The 27,524-nt window shown below is 41.4% G+C and overlaps 1 protein-coding gene across 4 annotated transcripts; it reads right to left on the reverse strand.

The window, feature by feature from the left end:
* Positions 1–207: 207 nt before the first annotated feature.
* LOC121587691 (enolase-phosphatase E1) lies at positions 208–26,566 on the reverse strand. Of its 4 annotated transcripts, none has more exons than XM_041904714.1 (9): positions 26,018–26,566; positions 21,485–21,640; positions 21,247–21,383; positions 20,910–21,166; positions 20,481–20,701; positions 18,100–18,420; positions 14,777–14,933; positions 13,491–13,734; positions 208–350 (listed from the first exon to the last, which is right to left on the reverse strand). In XM_041904714.1, the coding sequence occupies exons 1-7, from the start codon at positions 26,111–26,113 to the stop codon at positions 14,865–14,867; spliced, it is 1,257 nt and encodes a 418-aa protein (XP_041760648.1). In that variant the 5' UTR covers positions 26,114–26,566; the 3' UTR covers positions 208–350; positions 13,491–13,734; positions 14,777–14,864. The 4 variants fall into 4 exon arrangements, with proteins under 4 accessions (XP_041760648.1, XP_041760647.1, XP_041760650.1 ...); XM_041904713.1 differs by lacking the exon at positions 208–350 and adding an exon at positions 576–678; XM_041904716.1 differs by lacking the exon at positions 208–350 and adding an exon at positions 576–678 and having other exon boundaries at positions 14,777–14,937.
* Positions 26,567–27,524: the final 958 nt, after the last annotated feature.

Genomic DNA, 27,524 nt, shown 5'->3' on the forward strand with positions numbered 1-27,524 from the left:
TTAAAAAGAAAACCTGTTTTAATAGCCATCATTATGCCATCAAAAATATCATTATTCAAATGCAAACAATAGTTGCTTTTAAATTAAAGGACGAGTGATATCAAATAACAAACCAGAAATAAACCCGTTTTTATTATATTTTACCATAGGTATGGTAGAATGAATAGAACGTACCGTAAGTGTATGTAGTAACGCATTCTTCTGTGACAAAGCACCGAGGCATCGGATGAACTAAGAGATCGATAAATCGATGACTCACTACGTACTGCCTAATTACGGATTGCTTTTGCTGTTTTCGTGTCACCACTGTTCCGATGAACACCAGCTTAAACGGTTTTCGTGCAAACAAACTGTTCTTCGACAACAAGAAACGAAAGAAAAGAAAAAAAGATAATTTTGAATTAATATCAAACCACTACGGCAAAGTATCTTAGTGCATGGAGAAAGTACCGTCCACTGTCCACGGTGCTTTTGAGTGAACGGTGCCCGATGAGCGGTCGGTACGAAGGGGACGCCAGCCGCATGTGCTCCATCGTCATGGACGGGATGACGTGAATTCACCGGAATTCGTGCATCGCTTGATGCCAAGAGATACAAAACCACCGACCTCGGTTGCGGTTCGGTTCAGCGTTGTCGTGGACGCATTTCGCGTCATTCGGTAAATTTGATTACGTCGCACTGCCCACAGAAAAGAGAGAGAGAGCGAAAAGGAAAGACAGAGAGCGTTAGCTCGCATGAGCCACGTGGTGCAGTGGTGAGTTCATTTTTTATTTGTGCCATTCGTCTGGTTGCGATGTGATAAAGCACAAACTTGTGCGCAAACGGACACAAAGTTGGGCGCTTAGTATGCGTCAACAAGAGGCGAACTGTACGTTTGATGACGAATGACCGATGAATGGTTGTTGCATGATAATAGCACTGTTTTAAATCTGGAAGGTAGATGAATGATGAATTGAAGAAAGTAAATGTTTTTAAGAAACAACAAATCTAGAATTTCATTAATGAAAATTGTGCATAATGTTTGAAAACATTATTTAGTTGAATTAAAAATTGAAGGACCGATTACACAAATTAAATTTGAAATAATTAACACTCATTTGATGAAATTTTCATTTAGCTTATGACAAATCATTCAGTAGAGTTGTTTCAGAAAAGCAATCCCAATTGACATTTTCGAGCACTAATAACCGGGAATTAGAGCAAAGTTCCTTAAACTGGAGCCTTAAACTTCCCTTAAACTGAACCAGTTTAAAGGAATTTAGAAAAAGTCCTTTAAAATGAGCGGTGATGCGGCTTTTTTGTAGCTTTCTTCTAGATTCCCTCGGATATGATGTTTCCTATCGTTATAGTTGGTTAAACTTAAATAATACCGATTTTTTGTATAAAATAAAGTCACACAGAATTAGCTCTCGTTTTCTATCAAAAAACCATAGCTATGAATGAAAAATGACCTCAACGGCATCGTGCATCGATAGAAAAACGTCTAATTTACGAACACACCAAATCCTGGCGCTTTCAACACACTTGATCACACACAAATCAATAATTTCAGGCGTATCGAGTACTAATCGAGCAGTTATGGTAAAACAATTTCGAGCAAATGTCACTTGGGATAGTTAATGAGTTACTAGTTCAATCCATGCTGGCTTTTAAATATTTGTTCAATGTAACTATTTTTTTTTTCAAATCACTGTCGCCCGTTTAACTCTTCAATACGTTGACTGATTTTTTTATGTGTCGTATTGTATCACACAATTAGAATTAAATTAATTTACAATGGTATACAAAACTATTCTTTTATGATTTCCTTTTAATTTATAAACCAATTCTCACCGTCATACTTGAGTTGCATTATTTACTGACGTATACCAATTATTTCATTATTTAAATCGATTCAGTAAAATAATTCATAAGCTCGTGTTTTCTGTATCATTTTAATGTATAATTAGACTTAATATAACTCTATATAACTCTAGCCAACCTAGGATTTGTAAATTCATACTTATTTTAATTTCAACTTTTACAAATACTCTAATATAATGGCTAATATAAAGTGGCTTGGGGCGGTCCCATGGTACAGTCATCAACTCGAACGACTCAATAACATGCCCGTCATGGGTTCAAGCCTAGAATGGACCGTTCCCTCGTTCGATTATGTCCTGTAGATGAGTACACTAATATAATGGAATAGTTTTCTATTTAAAATTTCCTTCTGCGTCCAGGGTTTGTCAGTTCTTTTGCAGGTCAATTTTAAAGTAAAGTCCCCTATTTGTTTAATACACATGCGATTGTGCTACTGAAACAAGAATTTCTGTTTCCATCTCCTAAACAGTATTCAACAAGTGGATAACTGTAACCCCCCGTTATACTCCGAGTCTACTCCACACAGTTAGATAATGTAAAATAACCCAGCACAATGTAAGCTTTAATGTTACAGAACACCTCACCCTACCCAGGTGCTGCGTACGAATGATATATTTGCTCTTTTTCCTCTGCTTTTAAAATGCATTTTTACAACCAAAAACCAAAAACCGCCCTCACAAAAGCGTACCTTAAAATGCATCCTCGAAACATCCAACAGCTCCGCATTACCAGTTTCAACAATTTACCCCATTTCGGACGCTGACAGGTGACAGCTTTAAAGCAATCGGACAGTTCGGTGGTGCGAGTGGAGTGGACGCGGTGTTGGACCGCATCGGTTCGGAGATAAAATAAAGTAAACCTGCCTCGCCAGGATTCCCCGCACCAAGCAAGCTGGGCAGGGCCCGGGTAGCTCGGAGGAAGCGTACTGAAACGCAACCCGGAAAATGGGTTTTCATTTACGCGTGAGCTTTAGCGAATTTTGTGCCAATCTGCACGGCAGGAGGAGGCAGTTGGCTGAAGAGGGAGGGGATAGGAGATGATAGCGATGAGGGGAGGGGGGACACTGTAAAGAACTGAAACAGTCGAGAGAGAGAGAAAGAGGAAAAAAAATCATCACCACCACCAAACCAACAAGCCCACTCATTGAGCCCTGGGAAAATTTCGTTAATTTCCCATTGCACAAAACTGCATTGGAAAGGCACAAAGGGGGGCGCGGGCGAGGAGTGAGCTTGGTTAGCAAAAGGGCAACGGGACGGGCGACGGGGTGGTAGTCATCCATCCAGTGCAATTTTTCCGCGGTTCACCAGGCTCGCGGCAAGGACTGGGCAGTTGAGCGGTGCGACGAAGGGTTCGCCGTGTGTTGATTGACCACCACACCACGCCAAAGAGGAGGAGTGAGAGGAAGGGGTAGTTGGCGGAAGGGGTTGTGCGTTTCGCTGGGATAATGCATCCTCTTCCGTCGCACGGCCGCACACTGCTGCTCCTTCCACGTTGCACCAGGTATGCTTCCTCCGCCATCCAAATTACTCACTGCCTTTCTCATCCCCGTTCTGCATCCTGCTTTGTTCGGGATGGGGGAGGGGAGGCATGCAACGCCACCAGTAGCGATATTTGTGTGCACCGAAATAGGCAGCATCGCGGAAAATCCTGCAAAAACGCAAAAGCGACAACAGCAACAACAAGCCCGTAGAAGAAGAAGAGACAAAAAAAGAAATGCAACGCACAAATAAAATGCTCACAAACGGGACACTGGCCAATCAACAGCGTGTTTGGTAATGGCGTCATTCGTGCTTTTGCCACAAAGGGGAAAAGAGAACACACACAGCCACGCACACCCACCAGGATAGCGATGCATGGTTTCGGGTTGTATTGAGCTTTTATATAGTTTTTTTTTGTCGCTTTACCGTTTGAACTGTTTTCCCTGCTCCCAAGCCCAACACACCCCGCACTTGTCTGCTCGCCTAGCCGTGTTGTATATTTTATTGTTTTCTATCAGCCTTTTCTCCCGTAGCTGTTCAAAGCCTGCAACGGAGCGCGGAGCAGTGGTCGGTGGAAAATGGGACAAAGCCCGTACACCCACCCGCCACCGGGCTGCACTGCATCCGTGCACCCAATATGCATTAACACGATCACGCACTCCCCGCTCGACGCACGCGCCCACCGCCACTTCCGCCGCGTGGGCGACACATCCTGGCATAGTGGTGCATCGGTTGGTGAATCGAAAATCCAAAAACCCTTCCAACCTGCCCAAGCCTTTTTCCGCCCAACGGCTCTTCTCTCACGCTACCCGCTGTGCCCCTTTGAGTGGTTGTGTTGGTCGACCAGTAACAATGCCGGGGTCCAAGGGGTTTTCATTTTAACGCTGCACTTGATGGCCCGGGCCGGAATTAACAAATATCAAAACAATATGAAAAAAGCTTACCACCGGTGCGTGATGGCGTCATGTCCTCTAGAGCGGTATTAGTTAGACCGAACAGCAAACAAAACATTAAGAACGGAAGATGAAGGATCAGATATTTCGGATTATATAGCCAATACCGGAGGGAAACAGTGTTACCATCTACCGGGGGTGTGTTGTTTTGTTGTTTTTTTTTAGAGGGGTAGGGGGTATGAGCTTTTTGGCAATAGAATGGCGAGGTACTGAAAACGTAACGTACGTTGAACGACAAGCATCATCCCGGTTTGGTCAATTTGGAGAGATTTCAAAACATTACTCATGCAAGTGGATCTACTACCGTGCGAGTAATTGAATAGAACCGTTTCTGGGTTTTCGCTTTTAGGAGCAAACTATAGCCTCCAAAACAAACCACACCGGTTAATTTCGAAACGCATTTGAAAGAAGGACATAAATATAAATATACACTTTTGGCGAAGTTTGTGATTTATTTGGGAAAGCTCATACATTTGCTACTGGTTTATTTAACGTATTTTAAAGCATTCTGTACTGTTAACGCGCAAAATTATGTTAAAATACAGTGATACAGGGATTCAGCAAATGTGTCGCAAAAATAAATATAAAAACATTAAACTGCAGCTGTACTTTAGTTAAGAAACGTTTCTGTAACTCAGCTTTTAGACAACATTTCGTACTTGGTTAAATTAACAAATGACACATTCTTAATAAGCAGAGCATACTAGTGTGATCCTCGTACGATCTCCTGTTAGAGTACAAATATCATAATCAACCAAAACCAAAGGTCTGCTACCACCAAAGGTCTGCGCCAGTGGGCGGGCTTGCCGGTCTCCTATTCAACTTGGCGCTTGAGAGGACCATCCATGACTCGAGGGTGGAGACTTCGAGAACCATATTCTATATGTCAACCCAGATCCTGGTGATATAGACATCAATGATCTGTGGCTCTCCTATGTAGCAGAAGTCTACCAAGGGATCGAGCAGGCGGCAGAGCACATTGTACTGCAAATAAACGAAGCAAAGACCAAACTGATGGCGAAGACCAAACATCATCGGACCTAGCAATAAATAATCCAAAACTACGTAGGCGTGACGTACAGATAGGTAAACACACTTTTGAAGTCGTCCCAGAATTCACCTATCTCGGGACAAAGGTCAGCAACGACAATAGCATGTAGCTGAGCTGCGCGCAAGGATACTGGCTGCCAACCGGTCGTTCTACAGCCTGAGAAATTAGTTCAGCTCAAAGAACCTGTCGCGACGGACCAAGCTGGGACTATATAGCACATATATAGTACCGGTACTCACGTACGCGTCTGAGACATGAACACTGTTCAAATCTGACGAAACCCTCTTAGCCACGTTCGAGAGGAAGATGCTCAGCAGGATACATAGCCCCGTATGTGTGGAAAGACAACGGAGGAGCCGTTATAATGACGAGTTATACAAGATGTACGGCGACCTCACTGTCGTGCAGTGTATCAAGCTCGCCAAGCTCCGATGAGCTGGCCATGTTGTACGCATGGCGACGGACGACCTTAGCAATCATCAAAATTAATAAAATATACTTTAAATCAATAGACAAAAATTTGCTAATTAAAAGCAAAATTGAACAGTTTAAAATTAATTTAGTGTCGGCAATCATCAGATTTCAAAAACAAAAGCTTAAAAGCTGTCATACATGACTTTGGAACACATTCAATGCTCAACACGGGAATCGACTATACGTTAGATTGGTACAGCAAATCCAATATACTTTTGAAAACAAACTGTCAGCTTGTTATCACGAATATCACGAAGGAAACTTCAATATATTCAATAACACCAATAGGAAATCCATAAATGAATTGATGTTTGAGATAATATTACAAATTTTTGCGTAAACAAAAAATAATATCTTACAATCCTTAACAACGTAAACGGCCCTTACATTCAGTTCGAAAAATAACGGAAACCAAGCGCTACAAAGTAAATGGCTCTGAACGATGTTTTCCCGCTTTTCTCGGCAACTACAGAACACACATCAACAAAAAAAGCAGACACAGTTCCCGCTACCCAACGGTGCACTTTTTATTCTATCCCTACCATTCCCACTCCTCACTACCAAAGACTCCCCCCCCCCCGCAGCACTAGCACCAGCAGTTTGGGGATTTGTTCGAAACAAAGGAAAAAAGGCGCAGATTTTTGCTGGCAATTTTTTGCTTTCTCTCTCTCGCCCAAAAAAAAAAGGTCACCAAGCGCGATCGTACGAAACGCGGTGGCAAGAATGTTTGCGACAAAACAAAACCATTCCTACCACCATCGCACACTGCCTACCGTGGCGAAGAAAACCCAGCACCAGGGAGGGAAAATTTCGAAAACCCAAATGGCGCAGATTCGACCCGACGATAAACCGGCAAAATGGAAGTTTGCGCTCGCCCTCAGCAAAAGGGAAATTATAAACGGCGAGTGAAACAGAAGAAGAAAATATAGCCAACGATAAACGTAAAAGGAAAGCTCGTTTCCCGCTGATGTTGCTGCTGCTGCTGCTGCTGCTGCTACTCACAAACATCGATGCGGCATATAGGCTTGCTGAGCGTGAGCAAGGAAAAGGAAAAGCGAGTAAAGAAATGCCCAAGATTCTGGCGAAAGAGGGAATAATTGTCCCTTACGTTTCTACAGAAGCAAGGCGCCTTCAGTTCGGGTGAGCGTAATGCCCACTGGAAAGGAAGCTTTCTGTTGGCAGAAAGACGTCATCTCGGTGCTTTCGACGTATCGTCACCCCACCTCGTTCCGTACCGGTTCAGTGGTAGGCACTGAAGTTTTCCGGAAAAGGTTTCGTTATTTTACCGCCAGTAAAATCGCTCAATACTGAGCCCAGAAACGTAGTCACGTAGCAATTTATCTTTCCAGTGCAAAGGTTCCGCTCACTTGACGTACAAAGTGAATCCTTATGCACACTCTCTCAGGTCGGATGCTCCGATTTGGAGCACTTCAACTTCAAGGAGAAAAGGTTTAAATTAAGCAACCGGCAAGAGAGTAAAAATCCTACCACATTCTCGGTAACTTGAGGAGAGGAATTTTTACCAACCTGCACCCAACGAGAAAGCTTTGGCCCGAACGCTCTATAATATCTTACATACGCGACGGACGGCGGCAGTGTGTTGGACGGCATGACCTTCCGGACCCCTTTTTTAGGGGGTTTCACTCACCTGTGTATCAGAGTGCAGAGGGGTTTAAAAAAAAACCGACCCAACCGAACACGCGCGCCAAAGAATCGATGGTCCGCGTGGTCGATATGGCGCGTCGGCAAGATCGCTCCGATTGCGCCCTAGCACCCTACTACTGCTCCATTCCTTTTCTAAGCTCGAGGACGAGAAATCGGGCAACGCGTTCGTGCGTTTGCTCGTTAAACTTTCGCAACGACTTGGAACCGGCGCTGGCAACCGAACGTTTTTCGGCAATTTCCTCGCCTATTACAGCGCGCGGTGGTACACGGGACACGAGCGCAACACGCTGGGCAAATCTTTAGCACGTGGGATCACACTCAACGTGCCCCTCAAGAACGAACCAGCCTGGTGACCTTTTTCCCGCATCCCGTTGGGAATTGGAAGACGCTGTTTGATGGCTGTGGTTGTTTGGTGTAAAAGCCTTGTGCAACACTAGCCAAACCTGCGACGTCGTCAACCTGAAATGAAATTCATCCTAAGATTTCTGTAGTGTGAAGACTTTTTTGGTTGGAACTGTTGGTAGATTAATAGAAAGGTTTTAATCTGGGCAACGGATAGTGTTCTATTACTTCCATACCATAAACCAGAAACTGACCTAAACAACCCAAAAAGCATAAATACTGCTAAGCATCACAGAAATATGTCCTTTTTGCGAACCAGTACCGATCATTAACATTATATGGATCTCACCAGTCATTGTGATGGTTGGAAAACATTACATTGAAACAACAACAAAATCATTGCAAACAAATTGCTTTTCCTGATAATTCCCTATATAACAAATCGTAAAAATAGTTTAGGAAATGCAATGATACCAGCCTGTTTTAATAGAGTTTTATTGCGTTTTGCATAAATGAATAAGCAGTCTAAATCAAATAGAGGAAACAAATATAGTGTTTAAAAACATTCCTCATCGATATTTTGACTAACATGTGCGTTTGGTGCTAGGTTATAAGTTCCAAAAATGAAAAATTCTAATCGGACAATAATTTACATACTACAAAAGTACAAGAGTATCTTAAATAAATCAAGTGTTAATTTATAAGGGCTATAACACCCTCCTTCTTACTTCCAAAGCCTTTTAACAACGAACCGAGCGATAGTGATCGATCGGTTAGTGGACGGTCGATTAGTTATCGTTATTTTCAAGGTTAATAAAAATAAAACTTATTATATTATATACATTTTTTACTAACATTTTTTAGAAGTATATACTATAATGACATCACAAATCATAATTCATAAGTTAAACCCAATCAAAATCAAAACCAGAAGTTTTAATAAGTCACTGTAAAAGCAGTAGTAAGGAATATTTTCGAATTTTTTGATAATCTTTTATGTGTTGAATATGTATTAAAACAAATCTGATTAGTATCCTTTACATTTGTACAGTTTTGTTTATTAAAATAAAACATTTTTGTGAAATAATTTAGGTTACTGGCAGACTTTAACCTTCTTGTCGATGCTCCCAAACACCAACGTGCATCGTCGCTGCCAACGGTACTGCAAGATCGACAATAACTCAAAGAATCGCTAGCTGAATTTCGATCGTACACAAATTACCATGGCGACAGATCATCACCCCTGGCAATGGAAAAGGCACCGTTTTCAGCCCTCCGGTGTGCCTAACCTTTTGCGCGCCCCCACAAGGCGGGACACGACACAAAGGAACCAAGCAAACGTAAGTGACGATGGCGACAACTACTACTGCTGCTGCCATGCAGAAATGAAGAGTTTTGATTAGGGCAAAAGCTTCCACTAGCCGAACACAGGGAGCGCCCCGGCGTCATCGGTTCGGTACGGTCTTAACGAAATGAACCCCCGCCTTCCCCTTCCCATTCCCTCCCCTTCCTTTGCCCCACAGCTCGTGCTCGTCCCATTTGGTTCGTGTCCTTTTTCTTCGCCCTCCATTTCCCCAACGCCGCGTGCCCGTCTCGTTAGCATTTGCGAGGCAGAGAAACAAAGAAAGGTTACGACGGCTTTCTGTGCAGCGGCACAGCACACAGCAGTAGTGTGTGCTCGCCGAACGTAAGCTCAACTTTTCCACCCACCTGCACCTTTACGCTTTTCCAAGCACCCACACACGCAAACTGGGCAGGTCACTCGACACGGGCTGCTACTATGCCACAGCAGCTCGTAGCAAAGGCTAACCGACCGAACGGGAGCGAAAAGGAGGACACAGCGAGGCAGTAAAAGCGGGAAGGAGCGCTAGCTTAACGTTACCCCCACCGCCAACTACGGCGAAGGATTCTCCGGTGAGCCTTGAGCAGGGAATAAAGTTGAATCCCGGGCCCTTGGCGCTACACGCGTTCGGGGAGTTCCGAGAGCGCCGATCAACACTGCCGAGGGAACAGTACGGTGGAGCACAGAAAAATACACACACACACAAACGCAGCTACACAGAGAGGCAGCAGCAGCTTCAAACCGGAAAACACAAACCAAGGGAAGGAAAAACACCGGAATGGGGGCAACGATGGCGAGGGATGGGAGGGAGGGTAGAGAGTTTGGCTGTTGGAAGGATATACCAGTGCGCCATCGACACCGTAACTCGAGTGCCGGTGGGCGCGAAGGAAAACGGAGCGGAGGTTTTTTTTTCCGAGGAGCGGGATGAAGAGAAGACGGTAAGAAAAGTTGCTGGCAAAGCACGTAACGCGCCGGCCGAGGAGGCGCTGAGGGAGGACGTGGAATGAAATATCTCTCTTCGAATTTTACGCCATATTCGCCGGTCCGTTTGCCACCTCGGTTAGCAGCGATGCGCTGATGGAGGGTTTGGAAGATTTGGGAGAGGGAAGAGCAGATGTGAGGCTTGTGGATGAACCATAACCTGGAGAGCCATGGACACAGCACCATGCCAGCACCCACTACACTCGGTGATAGTACACGGTTTTCGACTAAAACCAGGACCCAACCGCTACCAATCTAGTGCTACGAAGCCATTTCTGTCTTTGGATACGCGCGTCTCTCTCTCTCTCTCTCTCTCTCTCTCTCTCTCTCTCTCTCTCTCTCTCTCTCTCTCTCTCTCTCTCTCTCTCTTTCTCTTCTTATTCTACTGTACTATCTCCGTTTCATTTGCCTTTGCGTCTCTGGATGGGATGCTGGGAAACTTTCCCATTCACAGTGTTCTTTTTGTTTCAGATGAAAACAACAGTCGGGGGGCGAATTCTGGTCTCGCTAGAGATGCCATTTTTTAAGAGCAGAAATGATGGGCATTGGGAGGGAGTGCAAGGAGGTTGTTTGAAACATTTCCACGGGAAAAGCAATGGAAATAGGCTCCGTCGAAGACTGCCACTAGCACCACTGTGCGGACTCTGCTTTCGCTCAGATAATGAGCGAGAAGCTCTAAGCAAGCGTTTTTGCTTCATTTTATCTACCATTTCTAGGAAGATTGTTTATTCCGTTTGTTGGGGTTTTTGGACAAGAGGCAATGCGCTAAATTCAATGTTTTTTTTATCACCTATTGTCATAACGATTCAGTTTAAACTCGAAATGTGTCTAAAGTTTGAGTTTGTTCACTTTTTATACAATCAAAAATTCTTTAACCCCACTCATGTTTACTAATGTTACTTTACTTCATTCAGATAGAAGTTTTTAACTATTTATTGTGCTTGCTCTTTTTTTTTTTTTTTTTTTTTTTTTTTTGGCTCAACAACCGATGCCGGTCAAGGCCTGCCAACACACTTGTGGGGTTGGCTTTCAGTGACTTATTGATTTCCCCCCATAGCAGGATAGTCAGTCCTACGTATGGCGGCACGGTCTATTTGGGGCTTGAACCCATGACGGGCATGTTGTTAAGTCGTACGAGTTGACGACTGTACCATGAGACCGGCCAGCTTGCTCTTATAAAGCACTAAATGGATAAATTTTAACTGTTTTTGAGAAGCAAAAGATACTGAAGATGTTTCTAATTTATCCTTGCTTTTTTCCGTACTTCATTTCGCTGTAGCTAGTTGTTAACACTTATTTCAAAGCCTATAAATAAGCTCAAAAGATTTTATCAGAATTTAAAATATTCTTTTTTGCTTTAGAACATACTTTTTACTACAGCATCATATAATATTTATAGGTAAAATATATAATTCGAGTTATTATGTGAGCGTAATATTTTGAGTTGACTCGTACGACTTAACAACATGCCCGTCATGGGTTCAAGCCCCAAATGGACCGTGCCGCCATACGTAGGACTGACTATCCTGCTATGGGGGATCAATAAGTCACTGAAAGCCAAACCCACAAGTAGTGTGGTACAGGCAGGCCTTGACCGGCAACGGTTGTTGAGCCAAAAGAAAAAGAAGAAGAAGAAGAAGAATATTTTGAGTTGATAATGTAACTTATTGGTTCTCCTCGTAAGGTAAGTCAAACAGAGCATTTCAGTTAGTATTTCATTTTGATTAATTAATTCTGACCAACAAAATACGATAGGTGTGCGAACTAGAACCACTGAGCATAAGAGCAGCAGCTACTGGATATAATTCGGTCCCATGTACTGCTTTCAATCCGTTGCGCACATGGAATGCTTTTTTCGTGCCAAACTGGCCACAAAATGCTTTTCTCATCATCAGTAGCCCTTACAAACCGACGTTAAACTGAAACACTGGAAGCAAACAACAGCAGGGACTAGTAGCAGTATAGGGTATTACCAAGACACGGATATGTGGATTGGTAGCGCGCTGATGCTGTCTAGAGGGAGAAGATTTCTAGCAGGAGGACCAGAGTGGAACGCAAGAAACACGAGAAACTGGATGAAATATCCTCTTTATATCCGCTAGCGAAAGAGAGCACAAGTTTGTCAGTGCGAGTGTGTTTGAGAGATAGAGAGAAGGCCGTCCCACGAGGTTGTATACCGGCAAAGGACCAAGCACACCAGAAAGGCATGAACATTGGACGAGCATCACACAGAAACAGAAGCCGATATATCTCGAGCACGAAGCACGCTAAGACGACACCGGGCTTGGGAGACGAGCCCGTGTATCATCGTAGAATTTCATCTTCCTTCGTTCCCTTGTCTGACCGTACTCTACTGCGCCCACACTAAGGATGGGAATTGGATGGATCAACATCTTCGTTGAGATGCGTGTGTGGGTGTGTGTCCCTTTCCTCGATGCTTCCGGTGTTCTGTGTGGTGTCTGACGAGCAGTAAAAGTTGGACGGACCTCTTTGCCCACAGATGCCGAATGCAACTCTTGGGATGGTGATGAAATGTTCGCCTGTAAGCGATACCTTCATATTCGTAAATGAGGAGCCAGCGTGTTTGGAGTGTGCGTGCGCTCTTCCCCAAAACGCACCCATCTTCATCTTCCAGAGCTTAGTTCAAAACCGCTTATATTTATTACGTATTTTGATGTTTTTCATCTATTTTAACCGTAATATTTAAACATAAAAACGCTGTTTAGAGTACATAGCAGAACAACAGAAATGAATCATACAGCACACGCAAAGGTCATGTGCTAAGAAAGCTTTATAAAAAGCATTATAAAAATATATCTGATGTCTTGAAAAGACTAACTTCAAAATGCTTCATATATAAAAAACTCCAACAATCTGCTCCCTCCCTTGATTCCCAACATATCAAAAAACCTAATTTGAAGCTCCATTATTTTGTCCATTGCCACATAACATCATTCTTCTTTCCGTCGAAGTGCAAAATAGATTTCATCGTATCCTTTCTGCCGATTCGCACTGTCCGCATCCACCATTCGTAGAAGTTGTTAGGCGACAAAACTTTGCACATTTTAAAAGGGGAAAACCGTTAGTCGAGAATACAAGGAATATGATTTCCCGGGCAGAAGATCTCCACTTCAAAAAAGAACAAATTGGACCGGTACAAACACGCGCATCGGAAAACAGCGATAAAGAAGCGTCGTTATATATCAGTGTGAATATCTAGCGCGTGGGGTAGAATAGTACCAGTTTTTTTTTAAATGTCACATTTAACGTTTATCTCACACGTTGACGAAAAATGTTTTGTTAAAAAAACTGACAGTTTTAGAGGGCATTTTTTACTTTACCTTTCATTTATTCTGTTCGATCAGTGACGGAATTACTCTCGTTCCTGTAATTTTGAGGACGATCGCTTGTAGTTCTTTTTGTTATACCCAGGCTTAGGTATAATAGGTTAAAATCCATAGAATCGCCTTTGGCGGATTTCGCTTACTTGGAGTCTTTTAGAAAAAGTCATGTTTCGTTTACCACGTTCAGTTAACACTAGAAAGTAGTAATAAAGATTCCTTTAAGATGATGGTTTGTTCAAAACTGCAAAATATGACAACATTACAGACAGAGAGTGAAGCATTTCAATAACTTTACTAGCATTTTAGTTTGCAAGTTGATTTCTTAAATGTTAATAGTAAGAAAGTCGTTACGGATGCCAATGGCTAGCAATTAATGTGATGAACAACTAGGCGCCTCCATCAGTTTGTAAAAAATATTTCATTCATTGATTTAACGTTTTAAGCGTCATGTCACTACGTATTGCTACGGGAAGGTTGGTTTTGTTATCACTCCGGCTCTGATGTCTTTTATCTAGCAATCAGAACAGCATGATATGAGAATCAGGAGGCTGTAAAGAAAACTACGTGTGTTAAAGCTACGTCTGTCAAATGAAAGAGATAACGGTTGAAAGCAAATCATCTGCTGTTCTCTTCCATCTTTCTCTGTTTTCCGAGTTAGTTTCTAATGTGAACGACATTATTCAATAATCGTGCAAAGTTTTTTAACAGCCCAGCTGTCACAAATAATGACAGCTGTTGAAAACATCTTGCAAGTTTTGAATAGTGCCGTTCACATTGAAAACTTAGCCGTAAGTGATCGAGTGAACGTGAAAATATAGATGGTATTTCAAACAATATCGATTGAAATACAGAGCATAAAATACGAAATAAAAGGATATTATATTCTCCAGGTATTTGAAACGTTCTCTAAAATAAAATCATTCATTGACCATGTTTTTTTTTCATTCTCCACTGACATCCAAATTTTACCGTGAGCGCTCGTGACATTTGTTTTTCAGTAAATTGAACATTGAATACAATACATATCTATATAATTAAGACCGGCGGTAACAATAAATGCTTGAGAATGGGAGAATGAATACTTTAGAAAGCGCGTTGGCAAAATAGTACTATGTACTCATAATAGGATATTTTTAAAAAAACATTATTTGTCATTATCATCATGTTTGAAAATTAAGAATTGGGATTACAGTCGTAAAATTCAATTCCATTGAATTTGGCAAAAGGGATAAGATAATGCACATATTAAAAGAAATAGTTGGAATTAACCAAATTCAATGTACCTGTCATTCATAGTATCCGAAAATCTGGGCGAGGTTAAGTCCCGATTTGGCCGGATAAACGATATTCCAGACTGTAGTGTTACAGCAATCATTTAGACGCCGTTTGTTCAAATGAAAACACAAACGTTTGTCCTACTTGTGTACCACCATTCGCCGTCTGTCTGTAAAAGAAAGGGAATTGACAGATGTTGCACTTGATTGTTAAATTAAACATAAGCCCCCTCCCGTCCTCTCCCCCATCTTCAAACCCTTCTCTTTCGATAAATATATTTCTTCGGTAAAAGCTTCAATTAGATTCGATGAAAGTTTCTTTAATTCAAATAATTATGTTCTGATAAAATGCGTTGCGAGTTTTTCGTTTCCGTGGTGAGTGGAACTTTAAAATATGATCGAGTAGTTTTATTTTCCCATAACTTCATGTCTTGTTGTCATGTGCCTTTGCATCAATAGCACGTACGAATCTTCAACTTCATCTCTGTTGTTCTATATCTCGTATTAGACATCGAGTGTGTGTTTGTATGTGTGTATTAAGCTTTACATGCTTGATTTTATTTTGTTAATACTAAACACTCACTCGCACCTCGTTCAAGTCCATCGCATTCAACTGTAACACGAACATATGTATGTTTTATCATTGTTGTTCCTTTTTTATTCTTCCTTTTGTTCCTAATGGTTTCGTATGTTTCACGAACTCACGTGAGTTCGTGAAGCGTTATCATCTGATTCATAATTTTCCTGATTCAATTAAATCACACACCTAGTTGAATGTTCCGTAAGAGCATAACCGATCGATATGACTACCTCTCATCAATGCATCATAAAAATCAGATCTTTTGCCTCAAATACTAACTGTGCTCTGTTGGTCAATTTGAGTTTGATCAACCTGTTGCGAAATTGCGTACTAGTAGCTAGTTATTCGCATTTTTGCTCACCACAGCACGGCCATACCGATGAGGTGTCAAATGAAATGGATTAAAAGAAAATATCCCTATTACGATGTGACCGATCGTATGGATCGTAGAGACATCGGGATCTGTCTCCTCGTACAACGTTGATTCGGTTCAAAGAATAATCACAAAATAGCAGGAACTAATATGTTGAATATTAACTATTCAGATCGTAACACTTAAACATTGCATTGGAATGCGTGTGTATGTGTATGTGCATTGTTGCTTTACTGGAATGGAGCGCAATTTTTAGTTTTAGGATTAATCTTTTCCAATTTCGTACCATTTCTTCACAAACAAATCACTTCTTTTCAGTCTTTCGTCACTCATACCCATGCAAATGGGGAAATTCTAGTTGTATGTAAGGTTACAGTCGAACTCTTGTTGTAAAACGACAAGAATCATTTCCCGCTTATTTACGTAACACACATTCTGATGTCATTTTCGTTATATTTTTAGGAATTTGAACGCGCAAATTAATTCCAAACGTTGGCCGTCTTCAACTACCACTTTTTTCGTGGTTTACCTGCAACGAATTATTCTTGTAGCATGTGTGTGGTGTGATGTTTTAAGCGCATCAAATACATCAGAGCATACGATCAGTTGTACAACATCTCTCTTCTCTCTCCAATTTTCTTTTCAGTGTACGCGTACTAACGAGAATTATTAACCGAATGTGCGCAACGATTCTCCTTTCTACAATCGTTTAATGCAATATGTTCGTACATTTGTAATCCTTCTATGCGAATCCTATGTCAGTGGCATCAAATGATATAAATACGTTTATAAAAATTTTAATTACTAAGAAATAGATCGTCACTGATACAGCTATATGTGTGTGATTCCTCGAGTTCTTCTCCGTCTAAGTACTCAAATCCTGTGTTTCCTGTTCCTGCCTGTTCTGTTCGGGACATATCATCAAATGCGTCAGTAAGACTAAACGGTCTGTCACAACTACTACTCGTTTTTCTGCTGTTGCTGTCCGTTCCTATGTGTGTGCGAAAGATGGTTCTTCGGTTGTTTAGTTTTAAAATAACAAAAAGGAATCATAATGTGCCAATCTCAAAGCAACGGAGTAATCAAAATACCTGAAAAGCATTTTGATTTCCCGCACCATTGCGTCTTTTGACGACTCTACTCAGTTTACGATTCTGCCTCAATCGGTTGCGCTGGTGTAACTGCAGGCGTAACGGCATCGATTACCTTTTTGGCCTTGATTTCAGAGGAGGGAACATCCTCAGCGTTGGTACTTTCTACTGGGGTTGCAGTTCCATTTGTTTTCTCCGCAGTTGTGTCGTCTGTCTCGCAGTTGCTCAGTGAAGTGTCGTTTTCTTTGTCACTATCACCATTTTTTTCTTCATCACTCTTACTGCTACCGTTCGTGGTTGTTTTAGTTTCCGACGGGGTTCCATTTTGTTCATTTTGTGTCTTAGATTCTACACCACCATCCTCCTCCTTCGGACTTTCAGATTCCTGCTTCTCCGATACGCTGTTATCGCTTCCATTACTCTTTTCCGTTTCTACTACATCACTACTGGGTTTAGCGTCTTCCTGTGCTTTGGAATCTTCCTTCACCTCCGTAGCTACCTCGTCTACTGTCTCGTCCGATTTACCCTCAACCCCTTTGGTAACTTCGACCTCCTTCGAGTCATCTACCGTGTCAGGAGTCGCTGAAGTAACGGCGCTCTTATCAACGTCTTTCTTGTCGCCTACAACTGTCTCGACAAGTACTGGTGCTGTTTCCGCCTCTGCCTTACCATCTTCGGCAGATTTGGCAATACCTGCTTCAGAAGTATGTTTATCGCTATTTTTTTCTTCGACCGCACTCTTTTCTGTGGTATCCATATCGTTGTTTTCCACCTTGTTTCCTCCATCATTTTCATCCTTAGTCTTGGAAGATGCTACTTCTTCGTTAGTTTTGGAAGCTGTGCTTACCATAGTTGATGGTTCCTCTTTTTCAATAATATTTTCATCCTTCTCTACCTCGTCTACCTTTCCTTCCTTTTCTACGTTAACTTCCTTCTCTACCTTCTCTTCCTTCTCTTTCATTTCTTCCTTTTCCTCCTTCTTTTCCTTCTTTTCCTTCTTTTCTTTCTCTTCCTTCTCTACCTTCTCTACCTTCTCTACCTTCTCTTCTTTCTCTTCTGTTTCCATTACGTTGCATTCCTTTTCAACATCTTTTTCTACTTTTTCGTTGACTTTTTCACCATTCTCTGCTGATTCTTTGACTTTTTCTTCTTTCTCTGTTGTTTCCTTTTCGTCTTTGCCCTCATTTTCCTTTTCTTTCGCGATAGCCTTATCTTCTTTAACTGTAGCCTTTTCTTCTAACTCAGCAGTCTTCTCTATTTGCTCTCCTTCTTTCTCTTTTTCAATTACCTCCTCTTTTCGTTCTTTTTCTGGCTCGCTACTTTCAATATTTGGCTTTTTGTTTTCTACAGCATCTTCGTTCTTATCTGTTTCCATTGCTTCCGCCTTTTCTTCCAGCTTCTCCGTGTCTTCTTCCATTTTTTCACCATCCTTTTCTTCCTTCGAATCAGTCTTTTTTGCGGCTTCGTCTCCATCCACTTCCATTGTTTCAGCGTTATCGGGAAGGCTGGCAGATTCAACAGGAGGCTTGGTCGACTCTTTTTCTCCATTTTCAGCTGATTCCGTCTTCTTGTCTTCTTCCACTTTCACCAATTTCGATGGCGGCTGCTCCTGAAAAGATTTATCGATTTGTAAATACGTTAGTCAATTTATTTTGATTGTTACGGATTTTGAAATAATCACAATTTAATTTCAATCGATTACAATACTTTTTTGTTAAAATAAAGTGGTTCATTACCGAGCTAAAAGCTTTGCAATTCCCCAACAGATGGAGTTAGTGTATTTTAGCTAAGACAACAACCAAACCAAAAATGAGTAAAACTGATAGTGCAACACATGCTCTGCACGTTGTACATTCGCAACGTCTCCATTAACAATACAAAATACCCCGAGACTGAGTACGTACACAGACAAGGCGATCCAATGATATATAATTTCTCCAATCTATTACATGAAGGTCAATCACACTGAATTATTGAACTTCAAGAACAAATTCACGCAATGGCTATCATTCACTTCAGAAAGTGAAGTCGTAATTTCTAGTTGTATTTGAAACGACAAACATCTTTAATGAATGTTGTCCATTCCATCACTAATTACAGAGTTAATTTTTAAAAAAATCTATAACTCTAATATGATAACACGATATAATAACTCTGGTAATCATGTATGACACTCAAGTCGTATTGAAACAAAATGGAAAAGAAACAAAAGCAAATTTTATAGAGTGAATAAATTTTACCATATCTTATAGTTCATATTTATATTGTTGCATTGTTTATATTTTCTACGCCATCTTCGAATAAATATTATTTTCGCTCGGCACTTTAATTATTCGCCATTTCTACTATCCCATACGCCCACATGCCCTAATATCAACCACAGACCATTTTCTTTCTCTTACAACAACCGATTGATGCAATTGATAATTTTGACTACTGCATGGAAATGATTTCGTTACACAATATGAAGCTAATTTGGATGCACTAATTCAGTGCTTGGAATAAAATCGTACAATCACGGAATATGAAGAACACATAATTTGCACATATTTGTATTATTATACGATGCGCCTCCCCCATGTACGATTCTTCTTAATGGAACAGAACAGAAATTAATAGAAATAATGTGTAATATGCTATGCATCAAATAAAACAACGCTAATACATTATCTACCGTCTTGTTTGTAGCAGAAATCATTTCCATGCACGGAAGACATTGTTTATTTTCTTTTCTTTTTTTAATTTTAGGTTTCTTTATCATTAGTGGCACAGGAACATTGTGTTGTCGTTGGAATCACTAAATTCAATTATAAAATGCTGAGCTACACATTCTTGATTTGACGCTATTATTGAAATTGAGCAATAGATATTACCACCAATAACCAATAACGAATAACAAAAATTAATTTCACTAAATCTATGACAAGTTACACTACAATCTATGACAAGTTAAACTATCAAAATTAAGCATTGGTCACACAAGGAGAAAAGTTAAAATCAATCAAATCAGTAGTATCGGTCTTACAATTATCTAACTTTCAACAAATCAACAATTTTATATTCATCTATTTAGATATTAACACATCAGTCATTCCACGGCATTAAAAACCATGTAAAATAAGTCGAACAAATAAATCAATTGGAAAACAAAATCAAACTATAACAGCAAAAACATAAATATCCGTAATTGACTTGTGAAATTCTTTACAGAGAGAGAGAGAAAGATTGTGTTACAGAGAGAAAAACACTGAAGCTGCTGCATTTAAGATATGTTTTCTTCAACTAAGTAAGTTGTTGCTTCCCGCTGTTTCACCATTGTCCAAATAGACTATTTTTTATATTTCTACAATAACCGGTCGTGAAAAAAAGAACTTGTGCTTTGCAATCCTTTAGAATTAGCACCTTCAATTGCCATTCATTGAAATATTTGGTTAGTGTAATGTTTTATCCTTCCAGTCTTCATCGAAGTATAAGTTTTTTTTTATTGCACCACATTTCATAAAACAGAATGCAGGTGGGATATTTTGAATTATTCTCTACTAGTAGGGCAATCAATGAAGACAACATTGTAACTACCTCATTAACAAATTCAGATGGTGGGAGAATGTTAAAAAGGATCAGATCAAGGTTTGTAAGCAGTAATAGGATCTATTTTTTGTTAGGGTATACCTGAGCTTTATCCTCCTCGGCAACGTCGTCATTTGTTTCCTCGATCTTACGCTTGCCATTGGTGGCGCCTCCATTCTCCTCTTTGGTTTCTGCTGCAAAAGACAAATCTGAAAACGTAGCAATAACGGGGAAATCCTTTCGTTCCTCTTCAGACAACTCAGAATTGCCAGGACGATCGAGCAGCACAACATTGAGTCCAGCCTCCTTTGCCGCTTTGGCTTCTACTCATTAAAAATAAAGGAGCACACAAAAATAACGAATACAAAAATGGAGCATAGCAAAAAAAAGGAAAATTTGAAATTAGCAGAGTGGATGAAGTCTCGCAGCGTTTCTCACAAATTGAGACACGAAATGTGGGATAATGATATCAAGTAGATGTAATAATACATGCGAAGAATTCAACGCACAATTATTACACTTATTACGTACCAGCATATACGTCAGTAAGGAACAATGCCTCTTCAGGAGATGATTCGATATTCTTCAAGATGGATGTGTAGGATTCCTTCTCCCGCTTCGCACCGATCTTAGTGTCATAGTGGCCGGAAAGATACTTCAGCAGATCGCCTTGCTCGCTATGCTCAAAGAGCAGCTTCTGGGCGTCGACACTGCCACTTGAGTAGATGTAGATCTTACGACCGTTTTCCGTCCACTGCTCGAATGCCTTCTGCACATCGTCGTACACACTGTTTGGAAAGTTGGTAGAACGATACGATATTTAACAAAACATTGAAGCCAACCCCCATTCGACACTGACGAAACTTACTGTCCTTTGATGGATCCATCCTTATACCCTTTTGCCCAGACCAGTCCTTGCAGCGTCTTCAGCGAGCCCGTCTTGCGATCTAGAGACATTTGCCATTCAACGTTTTTGACAATCTCCGGAATAATATCTTCCGTATCCTTTAATGAAACATAGCACAATTGTTAGGGCCAGACTGTCTAAAATCGCACACACAGACACACCACAAGAATCAAAATAAATACAAAAAAAAAACACTTACACCGGTAGGAATCGGTACAACTCCTTCTACTTCCGCTTTCTTGTCCTCTTCAGCTTGCTCGCGTAAAGCTGTTACGACCGTCTTGGTCGCCTCCTCGTTCCAGTTGTTTTTCAGATACCCTTCTACATGTTTCAGCGCATACGGGAAGAGCGTATCCTGGAAGCAAAAACAGAATCATTTGAATTTAAGCTCAAAACCATTCGTACCTATATTTCTTATATGAACAGAGTAAGCTCATAGCTGAGATAACTTTTTAATGGAATAGAGATGTTCTATGATATTATGAAGAATTGCCTAATCCAGGATGAACCCCATAAATAAAAAATCCGTCTTTATATGTTTTAAGGCTAAACTTGTGTTAGAATTCGTTTATCATATGTTATATGATACATAATATGAATATCGTAATATAAAAAAAGTCTGCGTTAAACATTCTTTCTAATCAAGGCAATAAGACATGAAACATAATCCGTATCGATTTAGCAGATTTCCGTCTCTTCTTTGTAGCTGTGCAGTTTGCATGTTTGTGTTTTTGAAGCAGCATTGGCCTTGAAAAGTTTCATCACAAAGCCATTGACCGTCGTCGCAGCCATTTTACAGACACCGGGATGAAGAACTCCTCTCTCCTCTCTCGCCTCCTCTCTCACTCTCTTATCCTCTTCGACCATCAGACGCATAACATACACACACATACTTATGCGACGTTTTCCTCTTTTCCTATCGAGTAGCCCTTTCCCGACTTTACTTATTATCTGTTCCTAACTTTTTAAAGCATGTTTTACTTTAATTTGAAGTTCCCTTTTTGTGGCACTCATGGAAATATAAACCATAGCTAAATAACTGTATAAAAAAATAAAAATGGAAAAAATCCATAGTCCACAATCACAGCTGGAAGCAGGTACTATATACTTTTGACAAAGAGTGTGTCACAGATTACTAAAAAAGGAACGATGTTTATCTGTACATCCTTCCAGTGGTATGTGTAACAAAAATCAACGAAATATTTTTATTATTTTTCCTGTGCATTAACTAATCAAAATAATAAAAAGCATCTCACCGAAAACTAACGATCAACCCGACAAAGGCTGGCGTTAAGAGCTCTCTTGGTTTTGCAGCCTCTAAACAAACTACGGAAAACGAAAGAGGTACAGAAAAGGGCTCGATTTAAAAAGGTGACTCGCTTGGGTAGCCAAAGCGAAACAGAATGAGTTCCTCTACGAAAACACCCCCAAATAATAATTAAGTCTTTATTTGACCACCACTGCAGATCGACAAATTGAACGAAAGCTAATGAAAGGGTTTTCCTATCCCCTAATCCTAATTACCTTCGAATCTACTTGTACACACATGCATATCATGCATATGTGGGTATTTGTTAATTGTAGGTTTTATGAGATGGTTTCACGCCATGTTCAATGGGAGAATACAACACATTTATAGCAATTCAGGTAAGATGAGCCAAACCACAGCATAGCTTCGTCTGAGAGCATATTGAAGGTCTGAACATTTTCAGGTAGTACTTCAAACTAGACTAAACTGTGATAGATGTCTCCATTTCGCTCTAAACAATTGCCATGATAAAGACGGTAGGGAATTTATTACAGTTGCCATGAGCTATGTGCAACATAGTACACCAACGACCCAGGCAAAGTCGGTCCCAGAACTGTGCATCACATCTCTCATGCTCTCTGATTCTCATTCTCACCCTCACCCAACACAACCAGACCAGTTCTATAATCCAATGCCGGCCGGCAGCTACCTCATCTTCGGGCGCAGTAGTTGTGAAATTAGTTTCCATTCCTTTTTCACCCGGCTTTTCTTGACAACCGCTTCCTACTGACTATTGGACTCGGGAGGGGATGCATGTGTGTTGGAGGCGGATGCATTCGAAACATGTTTGCAAATCTGATGTCGTCTTTGGGCGTACAGTTTTTCTTTGCGTTCTTTTCACATTCGATGCTACCCACCATCACCCACCTTTTGCTTCCTCTTTCCTCTGCGTCCTTCAAGGTGGTGGTGGTGTGATGTTGCAGATATTTTTTGCTATTTTTTTCTGAAGGCATCACCCACAGCCGCATACATACAAACACACACACATAAACGCTCCGTGAATGGAATTTATGCGTTGACGGGTCCCAGGGGAAACTAGTTCTCCAGGCGAAATAAACAATAAAAACCAGTAAAAGCAGAAGAAACAAGAAAAATCCCGAATCTACACATCTCACACTCACACACACCACTAGACTTTACCTACAATGGGGCACAACAAGGAAACGGGGAAGGAGTCTGTGGAACTTGGTGCTATTTTTAGATCATCTGTTTTCTTCCCTTTTCTTTGTGTCGCTTCTTCCTTCGGTCAATTGCTTTCCGGATTATATATTGTACCCCTCTCCTCCTCCTCTACCGCCGCCTACCACATACACACACACACACACACACTCTATCTTTACTGATGGATTTGCTTTCCCGTTGGTTGCCTTGGAAGTGGCGAAGGAGGCAGCGATGCGAAGAGATGAACAATTTAAAAAGGTAGTAGGTAGTGGTGCGCACAAGAAGCAAGCGCATATGCTAGGCTAGGTGGAGAGGTCAAGAGCTTTTCTTGCGTTTTCTTTGACGAGTGTGTCCCTTTAAAACCTAGCTAATACACATCTAAGGCAATGAAGCACCAGCACGAATGAAGAGCATAAACGGCGCCATTCCAGTCCAGATGTTTGATCTGTGTTAGAAAATTTATAGAGGTATTAGAAAAAAAAACGGACCTCAATCCTCTCTCACGTGTTTGGATTATGAGGAAGAGTAGTTTTTCTAACTATGAACTAAAGTACAAGATTCCAAAAGAAACTACCAAGCAACAATGGTTTACTATTTGAAACCTGAGCTAGAGGACTTACAAAAACTACGCCATTTTATCTTTTTGTCTAACCGGTCGAGCACACCACACTGGCATCGCAGAAGCGGCGCAAGGACATCGTTCAATAGTTTAGCACACTTTTTTCATCGTTTTTCCTAACTAGACTTGAACAAAGGAATTTCAGGAACCGAAATAATTCGTTCAAATCAGTGCTAAACGGTTTTTCTCCACACAAAAGTTTTTCATGGAGGTGAAGGGCTTTATCCATCATAGTTCCGGTTACTGCACTCTTCACTTTTCCAACTAACACACATACACACGCGCGGACACAGTCTCTCGCCTCTCGGCACACAGCAGTCCGTCGACTAGACGAGTCTCGCATTCGCAATTTCTTCTCACGTACACTAGTGCAAAATGAAGTCTCCCGAGTGGCCCGCGGGATGCATCTCGCACACTAACGGACAGCTGCTGCAGAGGAAAAGGGCACAGAAAATACTATTCAAATGGGGAAAAGCGAACCCTCCAACAGCCACACACACACTCAACTCGTCACCCAAATCTCTTCTTTTTTGTCCTCACCTTACCCCTCTGTTAGCACACGCAGCCAAGTCTTCTTTTAACGGTTTCGGGGGATAAAAAATGAATGCAGAAAAAATAACTGCCCCTGCACCATCATCACGAAGAAGAAACGCCATGGCAACACGGTGCTAGAGTGCGGAAGAAAATTTCAACCTTGAAATAAAAATGGTGGCCCTGACGGGGCAATGCAGGGGTTTTTTTTCACACAATTCGCGTGCTAATTAAGCCATTAGAATGTAGCTTTAATTCCAGTGCTTAGAAATGCATAGATTGCTTCCATTTTTGCATCGCCCCACAGAGCTACTCCCTCTCACTAACACTCGCTCTATCGGATACGGGGCGATGCTGTTTCAACGCAGGATCAAACTCTCATCGACGACCATCATCTCCGCGCCGAACCCGCGAGACGAACCGGTAAGAGCGAAACGTTAATTCAAATTTTTACCCGTCAACGGCGTAAAAGCCACCACTACACACCAAAGAGGTCTCTCCTTCGGGTGAAGTGTGCCGGAAGTGGAATTAGTTTATAGTTTACGGATTGTAACCCCATTGCAAGGGTAATCTAAATCAAATCAACCGGTTTTTAGGAGCAATTTTTCTTAACTAAGTGTTCACACGTAATCTCTTCTTGCACTGTCTCTCCTTCTCTCTCTCTTTCTCTCTCTATCCATCGGTTCGAAACGTTGTATTAGTAACGGTTAGACACTCTCTTGCAACTTCGCCGGGGATATTTCGCTGAGAATGTATGTGTAAGCGAACCTCCAACATCGATCGATGGCACGGAGTGGTGGCAGGCAGAAAAAAGAGCATGCTAACGGAAAATGGAAAAAATGATCATTTTTTCTCCATTGTTCAACCAATATTCGCTGGAGAATGGCAAACTGTACAATGCACCTAACCTAAAAATCGTATTGGAAATCTGTCGAAAATGGGCTGAAATTTTTGCCACCCTTCCGGTCTTCCGGTGTGGTCTCTTCACCGGCAGAAGAAAAATTACCGGTAACGGTCTGGCGGAAGGGTGGAGAGGGTCTCTGGAGCTGGATTTTTGGTATGAAGAAAATTAACGCCTACACTACACAGCGACCAGCGCGCAACCAACATACCTTTACGAACGAAATCGACGTGGTAGTTCCCTCGATGTCGCAAATAATGGATTTCGCCGAAAGAACGTTCGCCCCGAGTGCTACAACGGCTGCCATCTTTTCCGTTAACTTCAATCAGACCGGACAGACACGGGCACACACACAGACAGACACACACACACACACCCGAAAGCACACAGAAATTCACAGTGCCGGACTACTTTCCGCAGCTGCCGCAAGCCTGCTAGAGACAAAGGTGGAGACGGTTCGAGCTTGTTCCCGGAAGAACGGGAGATTGGAGGCGCACGATCTCACACGAGAAGAAAACTGGGCTTCCGCTCGTGGCTAATCTGAGGCAGCTTCAAATTCCGTGCGGTGGAGGACAGGAATGGAGCGATCAAGATTTGATTCGAAATCAGAACCTCGACACACACATTTACACATACACTCGCACACACACACGCGCACGGTCAGCAAAGGTGCACTCGGTTGAGATGGCAAAAAACTCCCGGACTGGAACTAGCTCTGTCTCCACACTTGGCGGCGGCTACAAAATTAATGAGAAAAAAGGTTGCTTTCACGGGCGCACCGAACCAAACCGGGCGGTAGGCTCGGGTTGCATCGTTACGGGCTAAATGACAACTGTGCCAAATTTTGACTACTGTAGTACCAGGGGGGAAATGTCAATCCAATGTTTTGGTTGCTGTTTTGGACCGCCGTTTACCATTTCAAAATGCTTCTGGAATAATTTCGTAGCTCATTCATCAAGAAAGTCTGTTTTCTTCTTTAAACTGATGAAAACATTTAATGATTTCCGCACAGTAAGGTAATTATCAGCATACCAGAACAAAATCAAGCCTCAGGCAAGAATGTATAATTCAATAGCTCAACGGATTTTAGTTAGTATGTCATTTAGCTCCGAATCAATAGTTAACCATTAGTTCAATTAAAAATCATGCATTTGTATGGACACCCCAGTTTTCGAGAAAGTAAAAAAACGACAACTTTTTAAGGAAAAAAAACGTGTCAACTAATCTGTACAACTTAAATACAGCCCTACCCGCAAATTTCCGTTAAATGCCTTCTAATCGCCTTGTAATCGCCGGCGAATTGAAGGCGATCAGCAGTGCATTTAGCAGTAATTAAATGCCTTTGAAATATGTCAATGAAAAATTTCGCTTTTAATTTGAAATTTGAAATTGCAACTGTCAAAAGAAAACCTTACAAGTGTCTTCAACACTGCACTGTTGTAGTGTTCCCAGATATGAGCGTGAGATTCGATAGCACGATTTACGTGTTATGTTCTCTTGCGTTAAGCTCTGAGCTATTTCACTTTATTACCCTACCCGCAAATTTCCGTTAAATGCCTTCTAATCGCCTTGTAATCGCCGGCGAATTGAAGGCGATCAGCAGTGCATTTAGCAGTAATTAAATGCCTTTGAAATATGTCAATGAAAAATTTCGCTTTTAATTTGAAATTTGAAATTGCAACTGTCAAAAGAAAACCTTACAAGCGTCTTCAGCACTG

Source organism: Anopheles merus, chromosome 2R (assembly GCF_017562075.2).
Source record: "Anopheles merus strain MAF chromosome 2R, AmerM5.1, whole genome shotgun sequence".
In the NCBI taxonomy this organism is placed as follows: Eukaryota; Metazoa; Arthropoda; class Insecta; order Diptera; family Culicidae; genus Anopheles; species Anopheles merus.